Genomic DNA, 13,652 nt, shown 5'->3' with positions numbered 1-13,652 from the left:
GGCAGTCCACAAACCAATGGGGGACGTCACTGCTGCTTCGTCCATTGTTTTTACAGTCTATGTGAAAAGCATTGGGCAATCACCAGCAGACAGCCTTTTGGCAAGCAGCAGGAATTGCAGTGACAGTGCGCAGAGTGAATGAGAGCATGGCTGTGATGGGTGTGGTGGCTGTGGCAGACAAGCTAGCAGGCTGACATCATATCCAACATGTTTGTGATTATATAAACTTTGGATCTAAAAAGCAGACATGCATTTGGGACAAACGTATGATAACTTTAAAGGTATGTAATGTAATTAAAAATAAAATACATAAATACATAAAATGAAGGAAAAAAAGCAAAGCAAAACAACTCTTTGGTAAAATCACATTTCGGATATGCCTGCATGTAACTCTGCTTTAAAGGTCCCATGACATGGTGCTCTTTGGATGCTTTTATATAGGTCTTGGTGGTCCCCTAATACTGTATCTGAAGTCTCTTTCCCGAAATTCAGCCTTGGTGCAGAATTACAACCACTAGAGCCAGACCCACAATGAGCTTTCCTTAGGATGTGCCATTTCTGTGTCTGTAGCTATTGAGGAAGAGAGAGGGGGGGGCAAGGTGGAGGGTGGGGGTGTGGCTTTGACCAACTTTACTCTTTTGAAAGCCATGATGTCTCTCTCTCATGGGTGGGCCAAATTCTCTGGGCGGGCAAAGCAAAGAAAGGGGAGGTAACCTTGCTCCTTATGACCTCATAAGGAGCAAGATTCCACATCGGTCCATCTGAGCTTTCATTTTCTCAAAGGCAGAGCAGGATACCCAGGGCTCGGTTTATACCTATTGCCATTTCTAGCCACTGGGGGACCATAGGCAGGCTGGGGGAATGCATATTAATGTTAAAAAAAAACTCATAAAGTGACATTTTCATGCCATGGGACCTTTGATATCACTGAATACAACCATACTGATAATTCCTATTAAAAGTTGTAGTTACATTAATTGTCATTGACTTCATATTTTAGGACCAAAGACTAAAGCAGTATTAATTGATTTCTTCAGCCACCAAGGGAAACGGAACGAGCTGTAAACACACATTGACATAATATCACCATTTAAAGTTGTTACAGTATGCACAACATGCTAGTAAATAGTTGTCTATTGACACATCCTGCAGACGCAGAGCAACATAGTCGTGTTTCCGGCGTGTCATTTCACGATGTGTGATGAATTGTACCTCAGTGTGCTTTTTGTTATACAGAGTAAAGCAGCCGATGGCCTCACTGTCCCTGGAGGCGGAGGCTCTCGTTGGGCCCTCCAGACGGTGTCGGACAGAGGGAGGAAGCTCCGTGTACAGCTGGTAGGACAGATTCCTCATCACACACAATGAATTCTCCAAACCCTTAACATTAAGAAAGACAGAGACAGGAGACCAAATGAATGGGGGATTTGACAAGAGGAGGGTGAGAGTGGACCATTTGTATTGAAAGCAGTAATAAATAAATAACTGGATTGGATGTTGAAACATGTAAACTGCACAACTGGTGGAATAAGCTGATAAGTTCGTACTCTGATCATATGAAATCTGAGTTGAATGCCTGATGTCCTCTAATGTTTAACAGGTTACTGAGGCATAGAAACATCTTCCCTGCTTTCACTATTGGTTTGTCAAACTGGAACCAACACAGCATTGTGAGCACATTTCAGATGTTGATATAGTTCACTAGTTAAATGTAAACTTTGGCCTGATGATGGCGCTAGATGAAAAGTCAGAGGAGTAGGATTCATTCTCTGGACACCATGAATGCCTGTACAAATGTCATGGCAATAAATCCAAGTTGTTGAGATATTTCACTCTGTACCAGTGTTCTAGTCAAGACCACCTAAACCGAGACCAAGTCATCACCAACACCAGAGTGTATCGAGACCAAAACGAGGCCAGTGCCAGACAGCCAGAGCTTTTTCTCCTGTTTCCCACATTCACTTTCTCGGTGATTAACAGTAACAAATTTCAAATTAGTCAAGCTATTGGTTGCATTTGGAGCAGAAAGCTTGACATCCAATAACATAATGCACAGGCAATTTAGTGATATCCCTGCAGCTGTGGTCTTGACCGGTCTTGAAATAAAATCCAGAGTCCTCTTTATCCGAGACAAAACCGAGTAAAAATGCGGTCGATTCCGAGACGAGACCTTCAAAAAGTGGTCTTGAGACCAAGACTGGTCTCCAGTAATACAACGCTGCTCTGGACCAAAGTGGTGAACCGCAGACATTGCAGTTCATCGATAGAGCTCCACCACTTGCATGGCTGAGAAGCATCTCATTTAACTACAGTATTTTCAAAAACATGAAGATTATACAAAATTATACAAAAAAAAATCCTTGTCTTGACAGAATAGGCAGAGATTGCCAAAAGTGGATCTGGTTGGATCTTTTTATTGAGTACTTTAGATAACCATCTAAATACTTTTAGTAAATAATCATCTAGAAGAAGAGAAAACTAAAGTGAATGAGACCGTTTATAATGCTCACATAATTGAGAAACTGGTGGCTGGATTTAGCTCAGTTTAGTACTGAACATGAGCTGAGAATTGATAAGATAAGACAGATTTTTATTTTCCTGAAGGAAATTTGCCTTGGACAAATGGAGAGTATCTGCGGAATAGAGGAATTGAATGTGTTCCTGCCAGCAAATTATAGAGCATGGTCTTAATGCGGTCAACAATGAGTTTTAACTCAACCCATAAACCTTAAATACTTTGTAAAACACAATTCAGCATGACCTTTTTCCTCTACTCAATATTATTTAGAATCAGATTTAGCTGGAGAGTTTAGATCAAATACGAACTTTCCAGCGCTGCCACTTTGTGTTTTTAAATTTTTCAGTTTTGAAACCGATGACATCTCCCCAAAGCATGTTGGTCAAATCAGACGCAGGAAGGAAGGGTTCATGTTGTTGTCTAATGGAAGCAGAGCCTTTATCAATCATCTGCCAGTCAGTTAAAGATTTATCCAAGTATGACTAGTAACGCAGGTCCCTGTACCTCACAATGAAGAACTGAGAGATAAAGTACTGAATTGGATAACAAGCTAACATTCCTTGGTCCCTTAGTGGAGCTGCCAGGCTGAAGAAACACCAACGAATAATGCAACACGCTTCTAACGCAGTGCTTTAAAGGATACGGCTGTTAAGATAATTTTTGGGGCATTTTAGGCCTTTATTTATATAGGACAGCTAAAAGGGGAGAGAGAGAGAGGGGGGGGGGAATAACATTCAGCAAAGGGCCACAGGGCAGAGTCGAACCTGCGTCGAGTTGTAAACCTCTATATATGGGCGCCTGCTCTACCAGGTGAGCTACCCAGGTGCCCGGCAGGTGATATTGATAGTTTTTCTTATTTACAACAAATCTCCTGAAAAGACCTAGCCTGGTCGACACCAGACCCTTCTCAGTTGTAACTGATAGTGGGTCTGGGGAATGTTCATTCAAAGCTCATTTCCAAAGGGGCGCCACCAACAGACGCCGCTCAAATGCCTCTGGGCCCAATCGGATAGTCCTTCAACCAATCAGAGCAACGATCCGGGTGACGTAGCAGCGACAGCGGCATCAACGGGTTGCTTCGCTTCGGTGGCTGTCATGTTGAATGTAAATACAAAGCTGCTTGCCGTCGCTGCGCTATCGTCTTCGTGTAAGTGATTGGTGCCTCGATTTGGAAAAATTGGAAATGGGCTTGAATGGGCTCTTGGCCAGACGGATTTGCAGAGCAAATCTCAAATTTGCCAGAAGTTTGTCAGGGTTTTCCCAGGCTAGAAAAGACCCGAACCAACAATAAAATTGATCTTGCTAAGTAGTCAAAGCCTGGTATATGTTACCCTCTGTGCCATAGAGCTCCATTGTTCCTCAAAAACTATTGAAACACATCAGTGAGCCACACTGTTGCACTGACTGACATGTTCCCTCAGTACCATGAACACACACTGTAGTTTATTTTGACTCAATCCCACAACGTCCTGCTGCTACACATACTCATTAGAGCACTGAATGTGGATTAATCCGCCTCTAAAAACAAATGCACTATTTCTTCCTGTTTGAGTAACATTTGCTAAAAGTGACATTGTCCAGCTGTATTAAAAAAATTAATGAGATTTTAAAGATTCACATCTTCAGTAGGAACTACAGATGTCCTGAGCCGATCCAAAGGATTGATATCAGGGCAATCCAGGCATTTTTCAGGCTACACAGAGGTTGGCAACATACCTAAGCTCGGACGCTAATTAATCTTTCACCGCTGCTCTTTCTTTCTTATGACATAGAGCAGTGTCCAAAACATTCTGATAGCAGCTTCTTGTTTTTAGGTGTTGATGACCATCGCTTTGCCAGGTTCACAAACCAGTGTTTTTGTAGTTCCCGCAACTCAAACAGAGTGATGCATCTTCTCTCGAGTGGATCACCATGACAGTAAATTGACGCAATCCATGATTTAAGTTTAACAACTTAATGGTTTTAAACCAGGACCATCAGTATTTGGATCAAGTGGCTCGTGAAAAACATGGTGTGTCAGATTAGGTAGCCTACAGCTGTTATTTCCATGTGTCAGATGCATATGTAATCAACATTTAGGGAAGTATCTGATTGGACTAGCAGGTTGCTAATATTAAAAGGAATATTGGTCAGGATTTGGGCCTAAAAAACATGATCGGGACATCTGTAGCAGAAACCAATGGGCTTGGGACTGAGTCCCATGGACAAGGAAGGGAAGTTTGAAAGTACGGAGAGCATGACTTAACAACACGGTGTTGGTTTGGGTCTTGGGTCATGCGATTTGTTGACAAAAAGAAAAATATAGACAGGCCTTTTCCTTTAACGTGAATATGTTATTAAATGTCATAAGAAGTTGTGGAGTCTTTCATTTTGTGTAATCTTGGCTTTTTGGTCTTTTTATCTCCAGCTTTGGTGGTTGGTGTTGCTCATAGCTACTGATGTTTTAAAGGGCCTGCCAGGCCTGACCATAGTGATTTTCAAATCAGACATTGTCATTTACAGTGTATCAAAATGTCACAGTCTATTACAGTGCATGTCAGAGTTACCTTGTCATCTGCCCTGTCCGCTTGCTGAATGTAGGACACCAGAGAGTCCACCAGGCCTCGCGTGTCTCTCATCTTCTGTCTCGTCCTCTCATTGACTGAGCTCAAGTTCCTATGCAGTCACACAGATAGAGACGTTTAACCCCAGGCTAGGCTATTGGAACCTTACTGCAGTAAAGCTGTCTTCACTGAATGCATCTTTGAGCGATTATAGCACAAACTTTAAGAACCTTCAGTAGCACCTTCACCACTTTGAAAGGATGAGTTGTTTTTTGGATCTTACTGCACTTACATGTAATTCTATCTGTCAATAAACTTCTCAGAGACATGCTTTACAAGGTGTAACCTAGTGTAACTTCAGTTCCATGCTATGGAAATGAAAAATTATGTTTATATGATCTTGACAGAAGTTGTTAAAGTGAATAAAATCTGCACTCTGTAAAGACAGCGTAATGCTGTTTCCAATCGAAGCAATAAAATGCTTCCCCTGTCCTTAACTTTAAAATGTATGCTTCTGCCTGGTATCTCCATAGCAACAGCAGGTAGGGTTAATGAATAATGTAGTATTTAGTGCCATTCAGCCGACCAAGTTGAGGAAAACAACGTGGAGGAACATTCGAACATTGGTTTTGGAGTATGATTGTTACTTTTGATCCATGGTAGCAGTAGGTCTCTTTAGGGCTGCACAATTAATCAAATTATAATCACGATCACCATTTTGGCTTCCCACGATCAAATTTGCGTGAGCGAGCGATACTTAAAATGCATTATTCTCTTCATAGTACGCTCCATATCAAAGATTTATTTAATTTTTTTTTGCAAAGCCAATCTAGCACTCCATAAACCACTGTCTGATCACGTGCCTCCATGAGCCAATCAGAGTTGTTCCCTGCGCCGTTTAGCTGTCAGCATTTTAGCCGTGTTTAATCCAGTTACCACTGTAGGCTAACAATATCTGCTGTATAACGTATTATTAGTGTTTACTAGCGTGACATGCAGCGATGTTTATGCTTATGGTTATCTCTAACGTGGGTTTCGGAGCATCAGAGCGCAACGCAGACATTCAAGTGGGACCGTAATGAGGCACCGAAATCACCGTTGCTATTTCGTCCGGGAGATACCGGGCACGAAACGCGGCGTTAACGTGAACAGAAAATTGCGTTGCCATGCTAGCAGCTATGCGAGCATTATAACGTGTGTTCCAAAGTGACACACGTTTGTCTCTGAAGTAAAGGCTGGACTACAACAGAGCTGTTTGGAGCAGTTTGTGAACAGTGTTTTCTGTTGGAGATGGTAAGTCCCTTTGGGGTGGACTTTGGGCTTTTTCACTTTGTAAACCTATAACGTGCACAAAAAGATATATAACACAATAAAGGAAAGGGGAAAAGCCAAAAAGCATAATATGAGCACTTTAAACCTCTTTTACTCTTACCAGTGTAACGCCGTGTGTACTTCTTCAGCAATCCCACCAATCAGTCCCAAAGCATCCCAGTTAGAGAGTAAAATCATGTTTTTTGTAAATCTTTACAATCATTTCCCGAAAGAACCAAGCAGACCTGCCTTGTTACACGATCCAAATTTTCTTTAAACCGTGACATTTTCAGTGTGTAGCTTGCTAGCTTGAAGGTTCTGGTTTTTGTTTACCAAAGAGAACGGAGTTGGAGAACGGCAACACACAGAGAGCGGAAGGTGATGGACTTCCAATGTCGCGCAATTATCCTGGAAATGTACTGCTGTTGATTCAGACTAATGACCAAATAACTGCAAAACATGACTTTCCCATGAGCCTCAGCTGTACTTTGTGTATACTGCTAACTAGCGAATGTGACAAATTCAAACTTTTGGTATGATTACAGTGTCTACCCCATAGAACTTTAACATGTGTTTGGCACAGGGTGGTAGGTTGAGCAGGCACTTGTGTAGTCACCTGAGGCAGCCGCTGGTGTTGTAGAAGATGTCTTTCTCAGACGGGCTGAGTGGCATGCTGCTGCACAGAGGGATGAGTACGTTCTCTGTCAGCTCTGATAAAGCTTCTTTGGACAGCTTCTCCTTCAGGTTGTCTCTGGAGGACAGATTCCACAGGACACCTGCAGCCACAACAAACACGTTTTTAACCTGTAGCCTGAATAACTGAGTAATTCAAAGCAGATCAGTCAGTAACAACACCTGGATGGTGGGATTGAATTACAGGTAAATATTAGGGATGTCAAAATGAATGCGAAAATAACGAGTTAACGCTAATTCCTTTAAAGGCCACAAATTTTTTTGACGCACGCGCATTCTGTGATTCTGTCGATGTGAAAGGAGTTACCAGCGGAGTATGTCAAGTCTCAAATACCACTTGAACTTTGAAAATATCCCTTTAAACGTACATTTAGCAGAGATTTGCAATTCATTTGCAATTAATCACTGTGTGATTAATCGCGATTAAAGATTTTAATCGATTGACAGCCCTAGTAAATATCTTAAGCTCATAAGCAGGGTTCAAAGCCGTCTGAAAGCAAGGACCATTACTACCTGTGATGGTCTTTCGAAGCTCCTCGTCGGGTTTGCTCAGGATGCTGACCAGACGCATCACTCCGCCGGCGTCGATGAGTGCCGCCTTGTTCTGAGCATTCTCGTAGATGAGGTTCCTCGTGGCGCCGGTGGCAAAGCGCTGCACTTCTAGGCTGTCACTGGAGAAAAGCTGAACAAGAGCTGGGACGCCATGCAGAGCACGGACCTGAGAGAGAGAGAGAGAGAGAGAGGATCACCATATAGTGTAGATGCAAACATATGGATAAGAAGGGCTTGTGATGGACACATGGCAGACTAAATGAAATAATACAACCAAACACAAATAGATAAATACAGCAAATAAGAGAAATATGACCAAACACAATAAAGCGTGTTACCTGGTTTTTGGCATCATTGCTATGGTAACACTGGTGTTGTATGTATGCAGCTCCCAGAACTTGCAAGGCATCATCGGACTCAGACAGATATCTGACAGCTGTAGCCATGTCCAGACTCTGCATACTACACACACACACACACACACACACACACACACACACACACACACACACACACACACACGATTATGAAAAAAACTTACAATTTTCTAACATTTTATAGACCAAGCAACTAATTCATTAATCCAGAAAACAAATGACAATAATCAACAATGAAAATAATAATAACCGGCCCAGATATTTTAGCCAGGTTAATGAATGAATAATATGTCTCACTCTTCCAGTGGGTCGTTGCTGTGTATCGATGCTCCATCCAAGATATCCACACCTTTCCCGACACTCCTCACACTGCGGAGCGAGGCGGCCCGGTGGAGAGGGGCTTGGTACTGGCCCGTCCCCATGGCATGGTTGGCCCTGGACACATGCTGCTGCCACTGTGTCCCCCAGCCGTCCCCTGCCATGGGGACGCCCCTGCCAGTCCCCACCCAGCCCTCCTGGCCAAAGGCAGAGCTCTGCTGCTGCTGCTGTCGGTTGGTGATTCTGCTGATGGTGCGGTGGGACGGGCCTTTGTAGGTGTACTGACACGGCAGCTCCTCGGCCTGCCAGCAGCCTCTGTCCTGGGCCAGTGTCCCGCTGAGGCTGCGCCTTAGGGTGCCAGGGGGAGGCACCGTGATCATGTAGGAGCCGTTCTCTGGAGGAGGCAGCACAGTGAGAGGAAGGGCCTCCTGGTCTGCTTGGCACAGTGACTTGGAGCGTCTGCTTCTGCTTTGTGACTGGAAGGAGCGAAAGCTGCTCTGGGCCGTGCTGGAGGCTTTATGGCTCACCTTGGAGCTGCTGTCCACAGCAGAGCGAGAGGAGAAACCGGAGCGAAGGGGTGCTGTGGGCATCTGCAGGGCGGGAGGTTGAAAGGTTAACAGAGGATGAAAGGTTAACAGACACACAGCAGCGGACCAAGATATACACCATTATTTCTGAATTTCTGATATGAAAAAGGCAAATGTTCCTATAAATTCCAAAGTACTGCAAAAAGTAGTTATAGAGAAGCTCTTACAGAACAGGTAATGCCTACCATACAATAGAAGACTCTGAAAAAAGTTTAAAAACATTTGGTTTTGTCTGAACGTCAAGATGGGGAAAAGACTGACTTAAGACAGCTTGGACTTAGTTTTATGACCACCTTACACCAAATAATTGAGACGATGTGAGCGCGCCCCAAATCTAGCAAGACTATCTTGATTTCATTCCAATGGATTGAAATCGGAAATTTCTCTGTGACAGTGGAATAGCTTGAAAAGTTGTTTGGTGTAAGGTCGATAAGAAAAGTATCATGAGTATCTCCTTTTTTACCGTTTTACATAAACAGTGTTTGAGGCTGGTGAAACCGTCCAGGGCAGCAAAAATCTGGTGTGAGAGGTTCCACATTCAACAGCTCTTCCTATATTACAGTAAAACCAGGCTACTGTACAGTAAGCTGCAGGAAGCTCACCGCTGCCTGTGCATTGTTAGACTGGCCAGTTAAAAGAAACAGACATGCGTCCTGTTTATATTTTTCTTCTAACTTCACATTGTTCAGAATTTGGTCAGCAATTAGACCAGAGAGGTAACACTATGCATCCACATTAGTGTGTGTGTGTGTGTGTGTGTGTGTATGTGTATGTGTGTGTAGGCGTGACTCACAAGGTTTCAATCAAGGAATGAACAGTGATGAACACTGCGCAACTCTTTAAGAGAAAAAGGACTGCTTTAGCCTGTTTTACTTCTTGGTCTAAGCTGGAATATACCAAGTTGAAGTTTTTATCTTTCTGATCCCACCTCTGGTGTTGATATGATGGGCTATCACGCCTAACACGAGCTGAGGATAAGCTATCAGCTCATGTTTTTAGTTTTAGAGTAGCCTATGCTGTTATTGTTTTATTAATTACAAAGTCACGTCACTTTGTGTGGTCTCCGTGCAACACTTTGTGTATGTATAAAAAGAGCTCTGCAAATAAAGTCTGACTGAATGAATGATTGATTGATTGATAATGTTTTAGATTGCTAAAGTTGAAGTACAATTCTAATTTATTACAACTTATTGTTGTTATTTTCATAGTTTTGGCTGGGTTTTGAACACAGAAATCTGGACAAGGAAGACGCAGGAAATGAAGTGTCAGTGGTAATCAAGCCAACAGTCTATCCAGATCATCTCAACCACTTTATTTGGAGGTAAAACTGAAAGGGAGTACAAAAGGAATGCTGCTAATAATCCCCTCATAACACAGGAAACTAGGCATTACACACACACACACACACACACACACACACACACACACACACACACACTCTCTTACTCACTGTAAAAACCCCCCCAAAAAAACGGGCGCGTCAGATGGCCGCCCACCAAGAGCCAGGTTCTGTCTGAGGTTTCAGCATGTTAAAAGGATTTTATAGAATAGAATAAATGTCAGCAATTAACTTTGTGAGTGTAATCTCCAATCCAGATTGTTTGTGTACTGTATCTGTGGACTGCAAGAGTAAACTCCACAAAGAAGATCTTCAGTCAAACTGACATGTTTCTGGCTGCATGGAGAGTACAGTGAATCCTATTCACACTGTGTAAAATACCAAAACAAACCACCAATTCTTGTAGTAATGTCAGAAGAACTAACCATACCGGACACTGTAAATGTACATGGTTTAAGTCGCTGTGTTACCAGGCTTTGACCTAAGCTACACTAAACGGATCCCAAACCTACAGTCTTTTTGCACTGATCTGTACTGGGCAGCTCTTTTCCATGTTTTCTTGCATGTATGGTAGTGTAATGCAGTACTGGCAGGCGGTACTCACAGCCATGACGCGGCTGGGTGTGTGTATCATGGATCTGGAACTGAAACCGTGGCTGTGGGAAAAGCTCTTTGCCTCAGGAAAGCTGTAGTCTAGACAAAGAGAGGAAAGAGCAAATGTTACTGTTTTGGATCATTATGCCACTGTGTCAAAACAGATTTAATATTCATATTCAGAATGCCACCTTGTGTTATGAACCGCACTGGTGGTGGTATACGTAGGTATACATACATAAAAACATCCTTAAGTGCATGCAGTAAGACAACAAATGCATTACCTTGCCCATCTAAGACTTTAGATGGGCAGAGGGTAGGCCATAGGTGAAAACGGACGTTTGTGTGTAAGTGTGGTGCAATAGTGGGTGCCAAAGAGAAGATAAGTATTTAAGTTGTTAGTGTGTGTGTGTGTGTGTGTGTGTGTGTGTGTGTGTGTGTGTGTGCGTGCGTGCGTGTGTTTGTGTGTGTGTGGGCTTGTTTAACTATATTCGTGGGGTTCAAAAACCAGTCCAGGAGTCCAGTATACTTGTGGGGTCCCGACAGCTTTGTGGGGCCAAAATGCTGGACCCCACAAGTTGAAAGGGCTGTTTGAGGGTTAAGACTTGGTTTTAGGATTAGGGATAGAATTAGGTTATGGTTAGGGTTAGGGTTAGGGTTAGGGTTAAGGGGCTATGGAATGCATTATGTCAATGGCGGGTCCCCATAAAGATAGTGCCACAAAAATTGTGTGTGTGTGTGTGTGTGTGTGCGTATGCGTGTGCGTGTGTGTGTGCATGTGCGAGTGTGTGTGTGTGTGTGTGTGTGTGTGTGTGTGTGTGTGTGTGTGTGTGTGTGTGTGTGTGTGTGTGTGTGTGTGTGTGTGTGTGTAAAGCGGATACAGATGGGTCTGTAGAACAAAACAAAACGGAAGGTAGTTTGAAGACACACCCGCCTTACAGTTTATCTATAAAGCACCTGTGCTGGCGTGGAATCCCTGATAGTTTGATGAGTAACGCGTTTGAGCAGCCTGAAAGTTCGAGAGAACAATGTAACCACCGAGCGTATCTCTCCACTCTGTTACTTATTCCGTATGTCTGGGGTAACTCTTAAGACACCCGTGAGGAGATAGTGCTGCCCACAAGCACAATTTGTGAAACAAGTGACAAACTATTTACAATGTTCATTATTTACGCAGCAACCAGGTCAAGGCCCCGTAAGACCTGGGCCAAGATTTCCAAAACATTGTATGCTATCCACAGAGATTCACTCATGCAACACAGGACACTTTAAGGACTTTCATCTCCCTTAACCAATATACATTGAAATACAGAGGACCATCTCTTTGGAACAATCTACTAGCATCATTAAAATCAACATCTACATTATCATCATTCAAAAACATTTAAAAAGGCCCCTAATTAACAATGTCTTTTAAGATCTTCATCCCATTTTGAAAACCTTTTCTAGTTATCATGCTGCTTAGTGTAACTAGTGTTACTTAGAGGGGTGGTATCTTTATAAGCCTTTTCTTCCTCCCCTGCACAGTGTTTTACCTTGTATCAAACCTTATCGTTGTTGTGTTAAATAATGTGTGAATAAACTAAACTAAACATTATGTTATAAGCACTAAACAGAAATGATCATGTAAACTGAACTTGACTCCCTTACTGGCTATATTATCCACATGCCCATTTTGCTAGCTTGCCTGTATGGTCAGTAACCTGACTCCGCCAGATGGATTGCTTCACATTTGCTCAGCATATCCATCTGGGAACTTTCCGTTGGAGAACTTTTGGGAAGGGGCGAAAATACTGGTTAGCTGATTGGATAAACCATCTGTCTATCACCTATGTTGGTGATAGACGGGCCAACTCAACCAATCAGGTCAACGAAGCGTATGAAAATACAACCACAAGCCCCTGCTGCTGCAGGCAAAGCATAGCTCGTTAGCTCTGCAAGCAAGCAACATGTCGGTAAAGGATATTTGCCGTTTGTGTAACGAGAATTTACGAATAAAAGGCACCCTTTCAGGTTCCCGGTCCATATTCCAAAAGAAGGATCCAAGAGAAAAAAGCATTAGCGAGCAGCTAACAGAATTAGGGCTACCGCTGTCTGAAAATACTGGTTAGCTGATTGGATAAACCATCTGTCTATGACCACCTAAACCCGCCTCAAAACCAACGCTGATTGGCCCGGTCGTTTGGCGAACGGCTCCAAATTTTCTCTATCTCAAGATGCCAGACTGATCTGCGAGTGGAAAACTGGAGCTCGCGAGATCAGGACGGTCTCACGAGGCTATATGGTCAGTATACCACGCTGTCTATTTGTCTGTATGGACAGTTTTCAACTTCAACTTTAACTTCAACTTTTTCTTCAAGTCTTTTACTAGTGTCTATGTATATTACTAGTGTCTATGTATAGTTAGTAATGATTATTATATTTTTGATATATTGTGTAGCCTGTTGTACTTGAATAGATATAGAATTTGCACTGGCAAGGAACTTGCACTGACATTCTCTTGCACTATGATACCATTGCACCTTTCTCCATTTTTTTCCACACCGCTCTTTGTACATATTGGGCAGAACTATTGTAAAACAGATGGATTCAACTCACAGATGGAAATAATGAACATAGACATGAAGACACTAACTAACCACGTATGAATGAACACCCAGGAGTCGTTATTCTGTAAAACATTACACAAGTGAGCAGCTATGAGCTGAACAGAGAGAGGAAAGGGGGAGCCTAGCCTGGAGTAAAATGCTAGGAGAAGAACAAAACACGGCATCCAGTCCAGCAGGACGGAAGGAAGGAGGGAGGAGGGAGGAGATGCTGCTG

The 13,652-nt window shown here is 42.9% G+C and overlaps 1 protein-coding gene across 1 annotated transcript in view; it reads right to left on the bottom strand.

The window, feature by feature from the left end:
- The window catches only part of LOC120555999 (plakophilin-3-like), a 38,456-nt gene that overhangs the window by 13,074 nt on the left and 11,730 nt on the right, over positions 1-13,652 (bottom strand). Inside the window, exons 2-8 of the mRNA XM_039795269.1 lie at positions 10,840-10,928; positions 8,289-8,899; positions 7,953-8,076; positions 7,576-7,780; positions 6,986-7,145; positions 5,062-5,170; positions 1,213-1,377 (exon numbers count right to left, since the gene is read on the bottom strand). Of these exons, the coding sequence (XP_039651203.1) occupies positions 1,213-1,377; positions 5,062-5,170; positions 6,986-7,145; positions 7,576-7,780; positions 7,953-8,076; positions 8,289-8,899; positions 10,840-10,928 (1,463 nt within the window). The remainder of the gene's footprint in view (positions 1-1,212; positions 1,378-5,061; positions 5,171-6,985; positions 7,146-7,575; positions 7,781-7,952; positions 8,077-8,288; positions 8,900-10,839; positions 10,929-13,652) is intronic.

The sequence above is a fragment of the Perca fluviatilis genome, chromosome 3, assembly GCF_010015445.1.
Source record: "Perca fluviatilis chromosome 3, GENO_Pfluv_1.0, whole genome shotgun sequence".
NCBI lineage: Eukaryota > Metazoa > Chordata > Actinopteri > Perciformes > Percidae > Perca > Perca fluviatilis.
This window is presented reverse-complemented; position numbering and strand designations above follow the sequence as displayed.